Consider the following 20,478-nt stretch of genomic DNA (forward strand, 5'->3'; position numbering starts at 1 on the left):
ATTCACAAATACGATCGCTCACAAATTGTTTAGTATTTTTTTTTTAAATCAGAAATGATCTTTCAGTCTCTCCACCCCATAGTTTTATGATTTAAACTTGTGTTTCATCCCATCAACACTAGTTTGAATTGTTCTCATCTTGTGGTATCAAAAAAGTGGCACAGTTTTTGTCAAAATTATTATTTTAATTTAACCCTTTGTGCTGCAAAGACTGAATGAGTCTGCATGCATCTAATGCAAGTATAATCTAAATGAATGATCTTGTGGGTGGAAAATGCATTGGCTCTCGCTCTTTAAAGATAGCTGTGTGGGTTTTAAGGTTTCCAGAAATTGAGTCGGTTTCAGTTCCTGCACTTCTGAACACGAAATCCACAAAAAAAACAAACAAACAAAAACAAAAACACGTGAAAATCTGCAAACTGTGAAGGACCAGACACGAGTTTAAAGAACCCCCCGGCCGAAGCGTCAGCTGACTCAAAGTTATTATAAAACAGAACACCGCATGGCGCGGCGACAGCAAAAATAAAGCTGAAATTGAACAAGTGCAAAATTACACGTGTGAGTGACCGAGGCTACCATTTTCATCTCGCCTCAAAACCCACTTGGCAGGCAGGAGTTTCCCACAGTTCCCTTCACAGCCCATCAGTCAGGCCGGAGAGAGGAGTGGGGGCCTGACTGTCAGGGGTCAGAGCTACGCTGAACATGGAGAGAATATGAAGCAGCTGCCTGGGACAGGAGAGCCTGATGTGTCACTCTGAGTGTGTGTGTGTGTGTGTGTGTGTGTGTGTGTGTGTGTGTGTGTGTGTGTGTGTGTGTGTGTGTGTGTGTGTGTGTGTGTGTGTGTGTGTGTGTGTGTGTGTGTGTGTGTGTGTGTGTGCGTGCGTGTGTGTGTTGGCCAATTGTATTCATTCCTTTATTAAAATGATTGCGGGTCTTGCTCAAACACATTACCATGCATTGATGAATTAAACAAGCGTGGAGCTTTTTGTTGGCATGTTCTATCCCTTTGAATGGAGCTGCTGTGGAGGCAGACCGGAGTGGAGGGGTTTCACGTCGTGCACAATACGCGACAAATATGTTAAGCCTCATCTTGAGAGCAACAATCATAAATAAAGACATTTTATATTGGAGATATAAGCAATACCAAGCAAGCCAGCCTTCTATTACAAGTTCAGACATCATCAGAATGCTATTTATAGCTGATTTGTGTGGCTGTTCTGCATTACAGTGTAGTAATTTTCTGTCTATTTGTGGCTGTTCTGCATTTTTCTGCAGTTATTGTGCTTTTTTAGCAGACTAAGCCCCTTTTACAACAATTTTCTTATTTTCTTTTGTTGCCATTTTGTGTTTCTTTGTGGTACTTCTGTGTCTCTCTTTCCATAATCTCCTCGCAGCACTTTGTTGTGATTGTGACTCCTTGGATTGATTTGGCGTCTCTCTCTCTGGCTGTTTGGCATTTTTCTGCGGTCATCCTGTGTTTTTATATCGGTTTACACGCAATTTGCATCTCTTTGTTCTGATTTTGAATTTTTTTTTCCTGTGGCAGTTTTACATCTTGGTTTCATCTATCTTGCAACACTTCTCCTAATCTTGTTTGGCATCTCCTTTTGTTTTTGGTTCATCTGCATTTTTGTTGTCATTTTCTATATTCATACAGTTATTTAACTGTGTCTGTAGTCAGTTTATGTATCTTCATGTTGTATTTTTTGTTGTTGTACTCTTGTGTTTCTCTCTGGTAGTTTTGGGCCATTTTAGTGCATCTCAATTTGGAATGTTGTGCTACCTTTTTCTGGTCGTTTTTTCTTTTTGCAGCATTGTTGCACGACGTTAGAATCATTTAGATTCCTTTGCCCTCTTGTTTACTCTGTGCTTTGTAGAAGCTTTGCATCTCTTCCTGCATGTTTTAGTACTTTTTTGAAGTAATTTTGTCTATGCTGCAATTATTTTTAAATATTCATCTGCCGGTATGTTTTTTTCTTTATTTTTGTAGTTTATATCTTTTTTTATAGTAATTTTTGCTTTTTTTTTTTTTTTACAGTTTTCTTCGATTTTGTGGCGGTTTTGCAGGCGATGTTAGTATGGCTTTGCTTGAATTTGGAATCTTAGGCATTTCAGTACTGTAACTACATGTTTTTCTGTAGCTCTCCTGCTTCTTCATTTATTTTAAAGGATTATTGTGTGTACATGTGGCTTTCTGTAGTTATTTGGTTGTTTTTGGTGTCCATCTATGTTGCTTTAAGATCAGTTTGCATCTCATGGTAATAATTCTGTGCATGTTTATGTAGTTATTTTGCATCTTTCTGTTTTAGTCTTCATCCCTTTACAGTCTAATCCTCTCCTAGTTGAACATTCTTCATCGTACGTCCTGCATTTTCTCTCCTTTTGCATCAGCTTTTTGTCTTCGCATACAGAAGTTGTGAAGAAACAGAGGTGGTCATTTAACTTCCCATGTCTCCCCACTTTTAATTCATCAAATTTGTCATCGTTGCACCTCCAGCTGATTGGAATGTGAAGCCTGCAGCTGCCAGCATACAGTAAATGCCTCTTGACACAGTGATGGCAACCTTGCATGCAAAGTCATGGGAGGTTGACTTTGTCTTACTTCCTTGATGCCTGCCTCCAATAAGTGAGGCCAACTCTCCCATAACCGCACCTCTATCGCTCTCCCCTCAGTTTCCTAATGTCCTACAGCAGGGAGGAGAAATCCAGACAGATCATTAGCGCGGATCCCCTCTGCATCCCTGCTGCCAGACCATATGGACCCCATGCTCAATGGAAACAAGCCCTCCCCTGGGTCTTCTTCTTTCATGCTAAGGTGTCAGGGCCACCCTTATTATTTCCTCTGTGGAGGAAACATGCTCGGTCTGCCTTTTTTTTTTTCAGTGGTTTTTATCTGATGACACCACTCACACAAAAAAGTGAGACGGTGAAAAGGCGTGGGGCCTCCCGCTGACAGCGAGATGGATGCCACAAGTGACAGCCTTTTGTTTTAGTAAAATACACTCACATGCTGGCTTTGCACGGGCGAAAGGCGGAGGCCAAGGGGAACAACTTGTTCACTTGTTCCGTTTGGTTGAGCAAACCATGGCAGTGTCGGAACTTGTTACTTTTCCAGGTTTGCTGTGCTTGTGGCTCAGGGGGTTGTGGGGGCTTGAACTGTTGATATAAGCCCTCCTGCCCTGCTGAAAATAAGCATTGCAGCAAATACACACGCTGCAATAAAAACTGGGATCTGGCTAAGAATTACACCGCGCTTTGTCCTCCTCACTGAATAGTTTACTGCCTCTAAAGTGGCAGTTTATACTCTACGTGCCAAAAATGTCAATAAAACCGCCCTAATCGCCCATCCGATCTGTAAAAGCACCTGCTTATGGAAACACAACACGCCCCTGCAGTCTATCTCTGCAGCTGCAATGTTTCCTTCCTATTAAAGCCACTACTACAGTCGGAAACGCGGGTCAAAACGCAATTACGCATTAGGACAGGCGCACTTTGTTTGCCGAAACGACTTCCTGCCTTGTCACTCCTATTCAGGAATTTCTTCTGCGTGTTGATAAAAATCAAAGAGTCAAAGTGTTTGTTACCGTCGTGGGGGAAAAGGCGTCTGCAACTTGTGGGGTTAAAAAAAAAAAAAAAAGTTTACGGACGTTTCTTTGTCATTTTGCCTTTACGCACAGGAAACATGCATCCACAGGTCCTGGAAGTTATACACATCAGTTTGCCTCAAATCAATTCCGTGAATATTATAGTCTAATTTACTAACAAATTAAGAATTTAAGAATTGGCATTTTATTTGACTTCAGTCTATGAAAAAATCAACGTGGACAAAAACATATCCTATTTAGCAAAGAGAGTTATCAATTTCATTTTAAATGAGTAATTACTTTTTATTTTATTTGCTAAAACCATCCCCAGTTTGAAGTGGGGTTTTTTTCTCGAGAGAGTGTAACTTCGTCTTGACACGTGAGGCCTTCTCTTTTATTCAAATCCAATTTATTTAGCCACAGATACATGATTTTATTTTTTATTGAAAGCAAAATTATAGCGTATCGTTTTTTTGTCGTAAATGACACGTTTTTCTGTTGTGGAAGAAACAAACTAAATTTGCGTAAAATCAAATCAGAGAGAGTAACAAAGTTAAGGAGAACAAGTGGCCATTAGACTTAATTTTTAGTGTGTAAAAACAGAACAGGGTGAGAAAAAACACTTATTTCTGATCCCAATTATTTGATCAAATGCCCTCGGTAAATCACAAATGTATGAATATTTCAACATTTAAGAGAAAAAAGTTGAGATGTCCTACCGACACACTCGTTGGCCTCCCTGGCCGTGGCGCGCTGCCAGGGTCGGTCATAGTGGAAAGGTTTGCACCTGTCGCACTCCGGCCCCGCCGTGTTGTGTTTGCACTCGCACACCAGATTCCCCTCTCGGTCCTTGACGCACTTCGACGCGTGCCCGTTGCACTTGCACCGTCCGCCGACCTGCAGGTCCGACACCGCGTAAAAGTAGGAGTCGCGCGCCAGCTCCGAGTCGTCCTCGTTCTCGTCCCCGAAGGTGTGCAGCCGGCTGAAGATCACCTTGATGTCGGTGGCCGTCACCCAGTCCTGCAGCACCGGGGAGTTGTCGAAGTCGTGCGCCGACGGCCGCCCGTCCAGCGTGCTGAAGGCGATGAGCCCGCCGGTCAGCGGGTGCATGTCCGTGTGCGAGTCCGTGCAGATCGCCTCCTGCTCGTTCTGCTTGGTGATCGTGGCCTTGTTCTGCCGGTTGTACATCTTCTTGCACTGGGTGGAGTAGAACTGGAACGGCACCCAGGATTTACCGTAGTCCATGGACTTGTAGATGGCCATGGACTCGGGTCTGGGTGAGCAGAACTGCAGGCTAACGTAGGTGACCTCGAACTTCTTCCCCAGCGACAGGGTCAGCGTGACGTTCTGCGGGTACTGCACGTAGTTCTCCGACTGCCAGCAGGTGAGGTTGTGGGGGTTGTTGAGGTCCGTCAGGTAGGCGGGTGGATGCGACTTCTTGGGGTCGCCGGAGTCGCAGGTGTGACAGTCTCTGGTCCTCTCCTCTCCTTTCTCCGTCACCACGCAGTAGCGGGCGGCCGGGCTGCCACAGGTGCTGGACACGCGCACGTCCTTCCCGAACGCGGAGTTGACGAAGTCCGGGATGCATCTCCGGGGGTTCCCGTTCTCGTCATAGCAGGGGTCCGGAGGGGAAGACTGCGCGGCGAACATGCTCAGCCCGTAGCCCCCGAAGACGCGCCCGGCCAGCGCGCAGACTGTCACCAAGGTGACCCAGAGCTCCAGAACCTTCTGCATTGTAATCCGTGCGCCGCGGGGACTCTCGCGCTGAAAGGCAACGAAACACACGTCAATTATGAAGAGCAAATCAACACCCTGGGCGAAAACCAGACATGAGAATAAGAAAAATCTCCTTACGGGGCAAAGAAAAGCTCCAGACCTCTACCCCCAATTATAACCGCTCAGTCTGAAAATGTTCCCAACTCCCAAAAAAGCTCTTAACAACAACGTGACCCGTTTTGCGCACTTCAAAAAAAAAAAAAAAAAAAAACACAGCCACTGCTTCACTGCAACTTTTTATCCTTCTTTGAAAAAAATAAATAAAAAAATACAAAATAAGAGGAAGAAATGGCAAATTCCCAGCTGGCTCTCAGTCTCCCTCTGCCTCTGCCTGTCCACTCAGTCACACCTCTGCCCACCTCTATCTCTTTCTGTCCCATTCCCTCGCTGTTATAATAGAAAAAAGGGGGTTCACTCATTCAGAGGAGAGGAGTCGGAGCTTTGAGAGAGTCTCTGGCGATGGAGAGAGAGCAGCGACATCTTGTGGTGATTTGCTTCAACTACATGTCGGAACCTAGAGCAGAAAGAACGCTCCTCATTCAAAACTAATAGATGGAATTTAGTTAAAATTATATCATTGATAAGATATGTTTTCCATTTTTTTTCAGTCTTCAAGAGACATTTGTGTTATGATCTGATGTGTTAAAAGAAGATTTAACTATTTTTTGAGTCATTGACTAAATTGCACATAAACTACACGAAAAGGGGAAAAGTATCTGTTTCATACATCATTTATTTGTTGTAACAATAAAATACTATAATAAATCTGATACCAGTGGAAATTGTTTCCCTTTTTATTGTTGCCACATTTTTAAGGAACATGCATTTGTGGGATGAGCGTCAGACCTTGACATGTGGGTTGTGGCTTTGAAAAAAACTTCTGACAATATCAAATCGCTTTTTCTTCCAGTTGACATCTCTTTGGTGGATCTGATGATTTAATTATTATTCAAGAAACAAGATGTATTTGTGATTTAATAATGTATTCTTTTAAAAAAAAGAGCCTGGAATCACAAGTTTTCAAACCGTTTCTTCAGGTACTTCAATCCTCGAGTTCTCCGGCAGTTTGGAGCCGCTTATCCCACAGATGCGTTTCTTACAAATGTGAAAGTGGAGTAATCAGGTTTTCCAAATATATACAATCAATTTTGCCTATAAGTATTTTGACATTGCTTTAATATCTGTATATAGTTTCTATATAATGTACTACTGAGGAACATGTTACTCGCTTTGTTTAGTCACAGGTTTTCCAAAACATAAAAAGTGTGGGCAGCAATGATCATAATATCAAAAAGTTGTGATGTCACATGAAAATAAAGAGGATCAACTTACTAGTATTAATAAAACAAGTCTTGATTAATGTATGATTGAAGTTATTAACATGAAATGATTATATATACCATTTTTATTCAGCAAAGTATCAGTAGATACTTCGAGATTCAGGATACGGTTCCGAGATGCATGTTAGTTATCTGCTGGATATAATTTGCCTGTAGGTGTGACTCTCTCTCTCTCTCTCTCTCTCTCTCTCACTCTCTCTCTCTCTCGCTCTCTCTCTCTCTCTCTCTCTCTCTCTCTCTCCTGACATAGGAGGAGAAAAGAGTGGGTTGAGAGGATGAATGGATGGTTTCTAATGCTCGGTTGTAGCGATGTGTGTGTGGGCAAAACAGACTGTTTAATCAGCATAAACTAACCATGGAGGCTGTTGTGTCAGGTTGGAACTGTCACGTAAAGACTCCTCCCACAGCATCAGCGCAATCTCATGTTAACCACTTCAGCATTAAGACTCATTCAGTTCCTGTTTTGCAGTGCGCGCTCTCCTGGCTGTGCAGTTGGACGGTCTATTTTTAAAAAAGCTCCAACTTGGGAGGATGTGGTCTCTGTGTTGTTTTCCTCCACTAGTGCGTCTCAGCTTTGGCTGATCTGGGACGATGTACCGGTAGGACACTGGTTACTGCACACAGGTAGGAGTTACGTGTCTCTGGGCTACTTCATTTTCATATCTCCTAATATTTGCATGCCTGCTATTTTCATTCAGGCTACTCTTGTCTATCCAGTGGAAACAGTCCTCTTCCACAGTTTGATATCCTGTTGCCATTCATATCAATACAATCAAATCTATTTGATTCAAAAAACACTTCTGCATTGTTGAGATGCTGAACGGTACAACTCAGGTTTCTTTAAAGTGTAGCAGTCGTGTACCATTCAAACTGAGCATCAATTCCCTCCAGAGATGCACTGATACCGATGCCGATATTGGTATCTGTATCAGTATCGGTGCATCCCTAATTCCCTCTCTTTTCTTTTCTACTGTCTGACATGAGCAGGTGAAGCTCTACGTATGCACACTCGGTTAGATGAGGCAGAGATCGCTGTTTCTGCACCAGGGCCGGTCAAGTTTTGTCTGACACGGCTGGACAATACAGCCTGAAGGCGCACAATGCCTGTAACACCTGCTTCCTCTGAGGACAATCGATGGCGCTCGCAGGCTGAAAGCGGGATGTGGCAGGTAGCAGAGAGTCGTGTCACCCTGCTGTGTGCACATGGAGTCATTCTGTCCTCATCGGAACCAGATTTCAGTCTAACTTTACTGCATCAATGCCAACATTCTGTTTGAATATTATTCATATTATTGTATGTCTTCACCTCTGACATTTGCATCATTTATTGCTTATATATGAAGCAGAATGTGTGTACTTAGGTTTTTAAGTCCTCAAATTTTTAGGAGTTAAAATAGTTGACGATATGTAATAGGAAATCAAGTGGAATGACTGAAAATCTCTAGCATTTAATGAACGCTTAATTGTGTCCATTTCAAGTTCAGTGTCATTGCACCTATACTGTATATTATTGCATGTTAAGATGCAGCATATCTTCTAAAAGCATGTAAGATTTAAGTAATGCAACCTTGGCTTTCATTTCAATATGTTACAATTAGATGCCGCCTTAAGCTTGGCCGGTGCCATGTGTCCAACTCATTGTCATGTCTGCGACTGCCTATTATGTTCATGGAAGAGTTGAAGAGCGACTCTACACACCATCTTGTGGTAAAATCTGGTATTACAGGAACGTTTGAACCACATCCAGCTTTGTAACTCAATGTTTTTCTGCAACTGCAACATAAACCGGAAATGGCAGGTTGATATTGAGTCTTTTTTTTTTTACTTTTTTCGCTACAAAACGTCCAGCGGAGGACAGAGGAATTGTTGATCTCTGTCTTGATTAGTGAGGTGGATAGTTGGATTGTGTGACAGGATCTTGAGACAGAGTTCTAACAAATTAAAAGTTACCGACAACTCCTGTCTCGTAAAAATAAGAAGAAATACAACTCTGTTGACTGTGAGTTAACCTACCGGATAATATAAAGCAATGAAAATATTCATATTACATCCAAACCTAAGCAGACATTTACTCTTTTCTCACTTGATATATGTAGTTGATTTCTTGCAATGCCAGCACAACGATTGTCCTCCAACTGCTGTTTGCTGGCTCAGATCATGTTAACCTTCCTTCACTGCATAATATACTCTCCTCATCACAGAGCACCTCACACAGCCCTGCTCCCAGCAGACCTCACTCCCACTTTAATTTACATTGTATGCCGAGGAAGGCCTTTTTCCTGTTTTGATGGGCACAGGTGACCCCCGTTTTCCCGCCGCCGCTTCCTCATGTACGTCGACATCCTGTACATAACGAAGCTCCGCAAGGGGAAATATTCCTTCTCATCAATCTGAGGTGAAGGAAGCACCGCCAGCAGACCGCGCATTGAGGAAATCTGCTTCGCTTGTTGTTCTCAAGCTCCCTCATTGTGTGGTTTTCGGTGTGTGCGAATGAATGAAGTCATAAATACAGGAAGCATGCAGTCAGTAGTGAGGAAACTTCACTTACCTGTGCTTTTGTTCACTTTTAACTTAACTAGAACACGTTAAGCATATAGATCCAAATATGCTGCAGTAATGTTGTTAACTCTAACAACGTTATTTGCCGTAAAGAGCAGCACTGTTGCCATTTCACTAAACTCCTGTTTACAGCAGACTGTAAGCAACACAAACATTTGTCTTTTTCCTCATTTCTGATTGAGGAATTACAAAGTGATGTGTGACTGTGATGCCCGGCTAATGTGTCACAGCAATTAGAAGGGCAGCCCTAACGGTAGGAAAACGTTTTGAGCAAATCACAAGTTTCTTTCCCAAATGAGAACTTGTTTTTTGTTCACAGTGAGTCGTGAAGTTGCATTCATTTTCCCAGTTTTTGCCACATATGCACGTCTGTTTCTGCCCGTCATTGTTATGATCGTATTGAACAAATTCAGCTTCTTAATGCTCTGGTTTATTCTCACTCGGATCAACAGGTTTGCCTGCAAGTTTCAACTTTATCTCTGTTTCTGCCGTCAGTTAGAAAAACGTGTTTCCTCCCAAAACCACTCACATCTAGATTATAAAGCATCTTCCTCATTGCTGCGACTTCAGCTGAGTTACTGAACGAGTTATAGAAAGAAACACAAGTTTCCTCGAAGAAACTTCTCACTTTGATTTGTTGTAGCTAGTAATGTAACGCCGCCCACCTTTCAAGAGCATATTGTTATTAATTTCAGAAACTTGCACACCAACCGAGACTATTGACGATCAAACAGGAAGTGGGCCTTTAACGAGACAGATTGCCATCTCACTTTTGGATCATACGAAAGCTGTTGTCAGCAGCTGATTTTAAGAATGAGCAAAAACAAGAAGTTGTGGCATCTGTTTGAGGCCAACTCATCTCAGGCACGCTCACACAGTCTGTGACTCACTGCTTTTTTTGTAGGAAGTGCCAGGCTGCTCTTTATTCCGTCCTTCGCACTGGACGCTTGTGTTGGCGTCTCTCTGAGCGCGAGCATGCCTTTTATCCTCGATTGTGTTTGATTGCTTCCAGAGAGGAGATCATAAAGCCCTGTCGACATCGGCGGCAGGAAGTTGTGAACAATTGAGGACACAATCGACGAGTGTAATTCTTGTTTTCTGTTTTGGGACTTCCTCTTAGCTTGTGTTTTTGTTTGTGGACGTCCCGATACCTCGGCAGAAGATGATTCAGGCGATGGAGCAGAGCTCGTGCACGGAGGACAGAATCCAGCACATCCTCGAGCGCTGCCTGTGCGACCTCGGCCTCAACACCCTCGACAAACAGCTCTGGAATGGTAGGACCCGCAGACACATTTCATTTTACAGTCGATATTTGATTACCCGAAAAGGAACGAAGAAATAGTGAAAGTACTGGCATAGAGCAGAAGCTGCTGTTGAGGCCAGCTAAGAAACAGGAGGACACATTGTCCATTTTCTTCAGATGAATAGGAATTGAAAGTGGTGTCACACAACGCGAGTGAGTAACGTGTCGGATTATGTAAGGTCAGTTTTGAAAGTCTTACAAAAGAGCCTCATTCACAGGTTGTTGTTTTTTTTTTTTGCATTGATGTAATCGTGTTGTTGTTCGTCGGCACCTTGATGGATGTTACCTGAATAAAGGAAAAACTTGAGTGAGCTCAGGCCGTGTGTTTTGTGTCTGCCTCATTAGCCGGACGGTGCATAAACCGCTGGTGTTTGGAGGAACTTGTGAAGAGAGATCCACACAACTTCCTCATCCTTCTACAGAAAATACTGAGGAAAACAAAAGAGGTAAAAAAACAAAACAGAAAAACAACACGGTCTAAACCTCTCTGAGCCACGAAAGGAATGTTTTTCAGTAGTTTCTCGTCCACAGGTGCTGGAAAAGTGTCACTATGAGCAAGTGGTGCCTCTAACTCTTCTGTTCTCTTCAACCCTCCTCAAAGTGAGTCAACAAGCGAGAGCTCTTTGCGCAATGTTTCCTCGGTCTGGTTTGGTATTAAATCCTGTGTTACTCTGGATGTTGCAGGCTCCTCACATGGCTCCGGACTGCAGCATCCTGCAGGAGGCCTACCTGCTGTTCCACAGGTTCCTGTCGTGGCCCGAGCCGTGCAGCTCCGCCTGCAAACGTCTGCTCCTCTTCATCCAGCAGGAGCTGCGAGCACCAGGTCGCAATCAGACTGAGAATCAGACACAGCTGTGAAACAGGACTAACCGTCAACTCAGTGTTTACGTTCTAGTGTTTGGTCTCATGACTCAAGGCCTTAATTCTGCAAGTCAATTTTAACAGCTGCATATACAACACAAACCAGTCAGTTATTTTAATATTACAGTATGGAAAATTGTTTTGTAAAAAAAAAATGTAGCTATGCATGAGTCATTTTATTTAAAAAGAATAAACCCAGTTTGATTAAAATGCTGATATAAAATTGGAAAATTAAAATAGTAATTTAAATTTTGAGCTTACTTAGACTCAAACGTTTTGCTCCCAACACAAATTGAGAGTCAATTGTACTTGAATATGCAAGAAAAAACTATATAAGTAATTTGAGTTCTTGTAATGTATTATTTTTACTCTTTCTATGCATTATAAATTCAAAATGACCACATTGTTTTCTCAAAAAAGAGGATACTGATATTTAGAGGAAACACAAATGGCTGAACCACACCCAGCCTTGATAGTATTTATAAGTACACATACTCTATTGTAATGCATTTGCAGTGTTCCTCAGTCCTCAGTCAAATCTCATTACATGAACACACTAGGAATAAACATATCATCAGTTCATCTGATAACACAGCACGTCTGGGAAAACAGGAATCACCGGTTCAGCTCTTCGCTCATGCTCGTTCCCTGTGGCTGTGTTTTCCCCTCTGACCTTTTTCTTATTTCCTTTGCAGGTATTTCATTTCTCAGACTGGTACGGACAGAACAGGGGATTTCCAGTGAGATCCACTGCTCTAAATCCATGTGAGTTCATTCAGATTATCATTACAGATCATTTATTTAAAAACCCTTGACTTTGTTTTTAAAACAGCTTGACCAACATGTGTGTGGCCCCTGTGTTTCATTAGAACGGTGCTGTTGGTGAGCCCGGATGATGACGTCCCCGCGGAGGTCCGGTCGGTGTCTGAGCAGCTGAGTAGTCCTCATCACTCCAGCAGGGACCTCGCCACCACGCTGATCCTGCACAGTTTCCAGGCTGCTCTGGGCGCCGAATCCAACCGTGAGGCGCTGCACGCTGCCCTGCAGGTAGCTTCATCGAACTGCAACCCCTGCATTGAGAAATTTTGATTATTTCCCGTCTTTAATGTGACTTTCACTCCTCTGAATGCACTTCCAGACGATGCAGCCTGAAGAGCTGGAGCAGCTCCTGGAGGTGGTGAGTGACAGCGTGGAGACAGCAACATCTGCTGCAGCTCTGAGGACAACGATGGAGAGGCTCCGAGAAGGTCTCGCTGTTTCTGCTGAGAGCTGCAATGATCCTGGTAGGATTGAAAATCCCCAAAATGCATGCGTTTAGATAAATGTATCAACAGTTTCTGTATTCTTAATCTCAATATTGTTTTTCTCTTATTAGGGGGAGTTGAGATTTTTACCCTGCCGCTCCCCAAATGTCATTTATGCTCGTGGGAAAATGACAACTTTGGTAATTGGATCAACTTGAATGACGTTTCCCGACAAATTATCCATTTATCATTAAGATGCCTGAAGTTTCTGTTGTGTTCATTCCTGCAGATATTCTGAAAGACGTTCTTGCAGCTGAGGCCGACATGGATTCGCCTGAAGACTGTTTCCTCAAAACTGAAGTGGAGGAGGATGATATTAATGATATCAGCGTGGACGAGGAGGACGAGCTGGAAGGAAACAAACCGGCCAGTGAGCTGGAGAGCCACCGCATTTCCACCGCGTCTTCGTCCTCCAGAGACTCCATGTTTTCCAGTTATTCCCTCTCCTCCAGCTGGTCCGTGCCGTCGGGCTCCTCGGGCGTGGAGAGCGACTTCAGTGAGGATACGACACACGAGGACGCAGAAGAAGGACAAGACGGTCAGCCGAAACCCAGGAAAAAACCCAAGAAGAAGTCCCGATCCCTCCTGGGCATAGAGCGCTTCTCAATGCTTTTCAAGAGTCCGCGCAGTCCCAGTGTTTGCCGCCGTGTTCAAAGCATGGGCTTCAACGGCGACGTGACCAAAGACTTCCAACCAAATGGCTCACAGTTCAAACAATCCAGGTTTTCTTCCAGGCAGGCCCCCTTAGACGCCCTCTCCCCACAGAAGCACGTGTGCATGCGCCGGAGGCCGATCCTGAGCTGTGACGAGGGAGTTGTGCCAGAAGCGCCGACGCTGGTCAAAGTGGTCGTGTTTGGAGGCGACAGAGAGGCCGGCAGGCTGGCCAGAGCTTACAGTGACCTGCAGCAGAAGGAGAGCAGATGCCCCCAACTCACCAAGACGTGCAAACTGCAGTTTTACTTCGTTCCAACCAAGAGGAAAACTGGGAGTCCGGGAGGACAAACATTGAATGAAGGGCAGATCGGGGGTTCGGCTAAAACCAGCGGATCTGTGGTGAGAACATCCTGGAGGCCGTCACTTCTCAGTTAACCTGACATATTCATAGATATGTGGCACCAAAATTATAAATCTCATACAGATCAGTGCCAAGGTCTGACCTTGAGTTACAATACGTACAGTAATGCACAGTCTCTACCTAAATAAATTTAGGCACCAAAGCAATTTGTGTAGTTTTATAAAAAAAGAATAATTCTGTCGATCTATCCATCTTTTACAAAGCTTCAATCAGTTCAGGGTCAGTTGGAGTTGATCGCAGCTGAATATAGTCCATTACAACAAGGTATAGACAATATACAGAAAGACATACGCACATATTCTCACCTAGGGGCAATTCAAAACATCTGTTTAATCTCAAACACATCTTTTTGGACTATGAGACGAAAACCACGGTATCTGGAGAAAATGCATTTACTATCATAGACTAAACCTGCTCCCAAGGTCTTTCAGACTCCTGCCTCTCCACAGGGTTTATGTTGAGTGTACTACAACTGCTTGATGTTGCCATAAATCCTATTAGAGTATTAAGAAATAGCATATACTGTATGAAATGGTGGGGCTCCGTCACACCTGCTGTCAAACAGAATATATCATAAATGTTATTAATCTGATTAAACTAGAATATTAATGACTTACATTTTCTAATTCAAACAGGAGTTAAATGGCCTTACGCTGGAGGATAGTACGACTGAAATGGCCCAGATGGTGGGCCTGTTGGACCCCTGGTATGAGAGGAACGTCCTCAGTCTGCTCAGCCTGTCCTCGGATGTGCTGTGTCAGGTACAGTCTGTATTGTGTTGTAATGTTACCGCTTCTCCAAATCAGCCAGTTTGAATGAAAAAGCTGAGGTAAACGTTCATTTGGATATGAAAAAGACAGCCAGTGTGCTTTTCAATCTGTTTTATCGGAAGTAAGATCGTAAATGTGATTCGGGCTTCATGATGTAATTTCTGGCTGCTGTGATACATTTAGAAAATTTTATATAATCAGTCTATTGCGCAGTTTCTATTGTTTTGTAGTCGTTGATGTTTTTATATGTGAACCTCAGGCCGCGTCAAAGGACGATGACATCTCAGTGGGCAACGTCGAGCGTCTTCCCCTGCTGGCCGACTTGGTGCTTTATTACTGCAGACATGCAGACCAGCCTGTTTTGGTGCAGCTCTACCAGGCTGAGGTGAGCGGACGCACTCACACACTGGCCATCAGTTAATGTTGGTTGCTTCATCCATCTTTTTTTCTCTTTTGTGGGTTCTTCCTCCTCGCAGCTGACGCTGGCTGGCGGTGAGAAGAGAAGAGAAGTGTTTATTCACTCCCTGGAGCTCGGACACACAGCTGGAACCAGAGCAGTGAAGGCCATGGGTGAGTCATAAACTGGCGCAAAGACAACGATAATAATATTAAATCTGTCTTCTAATGTGTGTTTTTCTTTTTCGAAGGCGCTGCCAGTAAAAGATTTGGAATTGATCAAGAACGAGAGGCTGCTCCTTTAACGTTGAATGTGGCTTACAACAAGGTAGTGTTCTTGCCAACAGGTTCCCTTCTGAAGAAACAATATGGCTGAGCTGGTTTCTTTGCTTTGCGTTACAGGTGGCGGTCAGTGGGAGGAGTCAGTGGATCCAGAAGGAAATAGTTTGCACATCCGTCAATCTCTACAAAGGCTGCACAAAGCCGGAGCAGCTCGGTGCTGATTCCCACACACCCTATGATCGGTCCATTTACCCATTTATGTATGTGTTTGTAATCTGGGGCCCCAATCAAATAAGTGTTTTCTGTCCAGATTCGATAGAAAGTCTGCAGCTGACAATGACAGAAGTCCTGAAGAAGCAGAGCTCCAAATCGAAAAAGGTCAACCAGGTGAAGACTTTCAAATGTCGTGAAGCATAAAAGTCAATAACTTATAAATAAGAATGATCAAATATGTAAAGTAAAAGTTCAATAATCCGTATTATCTTCCAGAGCCACAATTAGTCCAGCAGCCAATGACATTAACACAAAATTACAGATTTTAATGACATTTAGTTAGTGGTTATAATTTTTGTACACCCTTGTGCTTGTAGTGGTGCTCGATCACAATTAGGCACCTCGAAAGTGAGGACTGAATTTTCGCCAATCTTGAGACACTCTTTTCTCACACGTCTTCTCTCCCGGCAGCACATTTTGACCACAGAGGTGAAAGTGGACAAGGCGCAGGTGAAGAGTGGAGACGAGGGGACAACTTTTGCCGTGTGTCTGGATCAGGATCAGAAGAAGTTCATCCAAAAGGTCACCAGGTACGACAGAGTTCCTCCCATCTAAAAACCCATTGTCAGATTTAATAGTGACGTGATGTCGTATAGCATAGCAATTTAGGTGTTTGTTGAGTGACTGGCGCGCTGGACGGAGGCAGAAGGTGAAGTAGAAAGAGGGAAACATCTCTGCCAAAGGGCGAGGCGTGGTTCCTGATGAGACTGAAGCCAGTAAGGTCACTATGGAGACCTGCGACAAGAAGTAAACACAGATACTTACCTGGTAATGAAAGGTACAAGTATAAGTGTTTGTTTTATCAAATGACACAGTGGCAACTGCAAGACGATATTGTAAAATAATATTGTGATCGTAGAGTAATAAAAAAAATCTAAATTGTGAACTTCACATTGTTTTCATTGGGATAATGACCGATTCCTGAAAGGGGTCCTATCATACAGCTTTTCAACTCTTCCACATGGTCTCCTTGGTCCAAAAACCTTGTATTCAAAGTTTCTTGCCCCAAATCCTGCTTTTCCTTGATTTTCCTCCATTGGAATATTGGATCATAGGAGCTACATTCAGAATCTGCTGTGTCTGTGTGAGCTGGACTGGCTCCGCCTACACATCTCCATCTTGAGAAGAGGAGGAGGTACTTCCTCTCGTGGTGCCATGTGCCAGAGCAGAGCTGCCTAATTGCGGGAGGGTCAAAGAGATTGGCTAAACCCCCGATGACACTATATAGGGTTTGATTTCTGATTGGCTGGTTGAAACACACTTTTTAAAACCTGAAACAAGCCAGGTAAAGAGAGGACAGACTTTCTTCACTTCTGGGGCGTTGAAGAAAGGGAATTTTGCGTAGTATGATCAATTTAAATAATTCATACTTTTTTACATATTACATATAAATATCAGTCCTTTGTGCTGATGATCTTTTAACAGGACACATCCACTGATGCTCTTTTTTTATCTGCAGCTGTGAAGTTTCTCTGTGCTGCAAACCAGGAAGGGGTTCAGACTGGAGGTCCTTCAAGCCGTCCCCGGGCCAAGTTCAGCCGCTGCACCCGTCCTACTGCTCCCTGCTGTGCCTTCCCATCACCTCCTTCTCTGCATCGAGTCCCTGAAACAGCGACGACTGGAGACGTCGCATTCCCCTGACAGCAGGGTTTCAAAACCAAAACGGATTCCAGAACTACGTTCATCGGCCAGATCAACTTTCTATTATCAGGATAGATTCAACAAGGTGTTGGGAGAATTTCTCAGAGATTTTGCTCCACATTAACTGGATGTAATGGATCTCCAGTTCCACCTCATGTGATCTGGTGGCAGTGGAAGCCATTTGGGCCCCACAAACACATTGTCATGTTCCAGAAACTTTGTTTACACAACTGGAGCTTTGTAAAATGCTGGAAGTGATCGTAAACGGACATAAATATTCCTGATGAAGCTTCTCAGACGAGACGTGAACCATCTTCAAACCTTCAGCACGTCTAAAGACAAACAGGGAAATCATGACCTGGATCACTGAGACTCCACAGGCAATGTCAGTATGTCATTACTTACAAAGACTGCCATGTGTAAACAATGCTCAAAAGGTACTAACGTTTGCTGCTCACAGCATCAGACTGAACAGCTGATACAAGGAATCTACATTTTCAATTTTTTCCAATCTTCTTTGTTGAGCCTTTGTCGTGGTCTTCTGCTGCCGTGACCCTTTGTGCTTCAAGGTTCAACATATTGTGCATCCAGAGAGCTGTTCTCCATCAAGGCGAGGGAGGTTATTAACCCAGCCGCATAAAATCCCATTAACATTCTAAGCATTAAGATGGCAATAACATGGACAACAACGCACTGATGACCAGTACTTGCTGACTAGTTAGCACAAGGTTTTATTACTCCTAAAGTCATTTAAAGATGCAGAGGTGGGACACAGACAAATTATGGAAAAATGAGTTCAAATTGAGGCAACAAGTCCCAAAATCCTTCCACAATTTTATTCAGAAAAATTGAATTTCCAATATTTATTAGCACAGATAGAGTTGACAGGAACTGTAAACCACATAATAAGTGTATTTTTCACTATTCCTAAGAAGAATTCAGTTTCTATTAGCAGTCATGACAAAATGCAATTACGTTTTTTTAGCTGCACAGTTGTGTTGTGGTTACCACTTTCAACTCCTCCCACAGCCCAAACCATCTGTTTCCAAATGGAAACGTATACATTTCCTGAGGTGAGTCTGAGGCCACGTATTTACAAAACTGTGATATTTATCTATGTTTGGGCCTTGCATTTCCACACAATCGCAGCTACGAGTCTCCGCAAACGATGATTCCTGAAAACTCCGGCCACAGTGGAGATTTAGAAAAACTCCATGTCTCATTTACATCTAAAAAGGAGTAAGCTGAGATTTACATCACAATTTGTGACCTCGTGTTTTTTTCTCCCAGATCCTGATTGACCATCATGGCTTCATTCTTCTCGTTACACTGCCCCCTACAGGTTTGGCATGCTCATAGTAGCTCTGAAACAGGTGTATATGTGGGTCCATGTAAATGAAGATTTTTTTCTGCAAACGTAGTGGGAGGAATATCAGTTTTTCTTAAAACCAGTGTACATGTAAAGGTGAAATGGTTTTGTATATGCATGTGTCCTCTCTCTCTCTCTCTCTCTCTCTCTCTCTCTCTCTCTCTCTCTCTCTCTCTCGCCACCCTACAAATGATTGTGTGCGGAAATCCCCGAAGATTAGCATATACAATACATGTCACTCGAGTCACTTTTCTTCCTCACTCTGCTCGATTTAAACGTTCATCTTAACCTTGTTTCCTCTTCGAGGCTCATTGATGAGACAATTTCAGATGTGTTGTGTTTGCCCATGTGTGTCACCAAAGAAGAAGGTGTGAGTGCACTGACGAGGCTGTGTCTCCCGTGGTTGGCACACTGTGGCATTGACATTTACTTTACATGACAAATAAATCAAACTATTTGAGTACGGTTGAGTAGATTCATGGTCTTTTGCAGAATATTACGGAAACTGTACTTTAACACATAGGAATCGGTTTGATTGTAAAATGTTCCAGTCAGGTAAAACAAAAATAAATTATGTTTGGAAATTGTCAAGTCAGAAACTGATCATCAAAAAAATCAGTTTGATGAATCAGTTCTGTTGGAAGCCTTTCATGCAGTTTGTTTCCAACAGTATTTAGGAGCACAATAGGTAAATAATCTGTCGCTTTCTTTTTGTCTGGGAAAAACAAACCAACAAAGGTTAAGCATATTGCAGAAACGAGATATTTGACGGAAATAATGATGCACTGTTTGGTGTATATTGTGCACCATTCTTAAGCATTTTCTAATAATTTTGAGAAACAGTAGCTGATCTCACTTGTGTGTATGTACTGTATGTATGCACAGTATATATAGACAATATATCATTTTCTATGAGGGACCACCAAACATTTTTGTGTTTATTGTGGGTGTGTCTGTAACTATGGTCACTTTTGACTCACCCAAATGACAAAAACAAACAAACAAACAAACAAAACCTTTGCAATTACATTTTAGCAGGTTTGAAATAGTTTGGAACTTCTTTTGTGTCAATTAAACCAAATTAGAAACAAAGAGTGGGGAGGGCCACAGCATGAAAATCCAGCATTCAACCATGAATCACTGCTTGGCATACGAGAAATCATGCAGCATGTAAATTTAATCTACAGTTATTACACATGCAGATGTAGAAATTTTAGGGAATCTAATCTTTTAATAATGAATAACTATTAATACTGAATTTATAAAATGAATGCACTCTTGTTGACACATCTCCACCAGCAGGGGGCGCTGCAGTTCAGTTATATAAAATCCCCTCCAGGTGCAGGTGGCTGTGGAGCCCATTCCGCTTATTACACGATTGTAAATATTGGCTTTTGGGCTTGTTTCTAACATGGGTTTGCTTTTTCGGGCTTGTTCTCATCCCCAATATTTGTCAAGTCTTGGGCGGGTTTGTCGTCCTGACCCTCTTCAACACAGGTAGGAGGGCGGGGTTAACAACCTTTAGCCTGCTTTTGATTGGCTCTTATTTTGATGGAAATGAAAACCAGCCAATTAGTGATAGTCTAAGAGTGAAGTCTTTCTTTTTTTACTTTAATAAGAAAAAAAATTACAGAACATGCTTTTTTAAAATTATTTTCAATCATTGCAGTTTAATTAGAACTTTTATAACTCCTTCATTTATTTGTGAAAGGAGGAGTCACTTTTCTAGTTGAATTTCTTTCCGTTTCTGGGTTGCTTTCATTCAGTTTGTATTTATAATTAATACTATCAATGTTCTCTCACTTGTCAAATAATAATTAGAATCCCTCTGTTTCTTTATTGTTTAAAATTTGAATTTTAGGTGGGGAAATCGCTTGTATTCAGAAGCCCTTCTGCTCTGCCCAAGCTGAAAAAATGTATTTCCTCATATCTGAACACAATTTAT

The 20,478-nt window shown here is 42.7% G+C and overlaps 2 protein-coding genes across 2 annotated transcripts in view; one reads left to right on the top strand and one right to left on the bottom strand.

Moving 5' to 3' along the window:
* Positions 1–5,550, bottom strand: part of ntn1b (netrin 1b) — a 46,877-nt gene extending 41,327 nt beyond the window's left edge. The window contains exons 1-2 of the mRNA XM_080488471.1: positions 5,439–5,550; positions 4,304–5,348 (exon numbers count right to left, since the gene is read on the bottom strand). Of these exons, the coding sequence (XP_080344597.1) occupies positions 4,304–5,318 (1,015 nt within the window). The 5' untranslated portion in view covers positions 5,319–5,348; positions 5,439–5,550. The remainder of the gene's footprint in view (positions 1–4,303; positions 5,349–5,438) is intronic.
* A 4,711-nt stretch (positions 5,551–10,261) lies between these two features.
* On the top strand, positions 10,262–19,001 carry LOC308124086 (phosphoinositide 3-kinase regulatory subunit 5-like). The gene is made up of 17 exons (XM_080486897.1): positions 10,262–10,533; positions 10,908–11,008; positions 11,094–11,162; positions 11,247–11,385; positions 12,119–12,188; positions 12,293–12,470; positions 12,562–12,706; positions 12,799–12,867; positions 12,957–13,780; positions 14,438–14,563; positions 14,832–14,957; positions 15,049–15,142; positions 15,220–15,296; positions 15,371–15,464; positions 15,561–15,637; positions 15,935–16,053; positions 16,983–19,001. Exons 1-17 carry the CDS (start codon positions 10,422–10,424, stop codon positions 17,128–17,130), a joined length of 2,568 nt encoding a protein of 855 aa, XP_080343023.1. The 5' UTR covers positions 10,262–10,421; the 3' UTR covers positions 17,131–19,001.
* The last annotated feature ends 1,477 nt before the right edge of the window (positions 19,002–20,478 follow it).

Source organism: Lipophrys pholis (genome assembly GCF_963383615.2).
Source record: "Lipophrys pholis genome assembly, chromosome: 19".
Lineage (NCBI taxonomy): Eukaryota > Metazoa > Chordata > Actinopteri > Blenniiformes > Blenniidae > Lipophrys > Lipophrys pholis.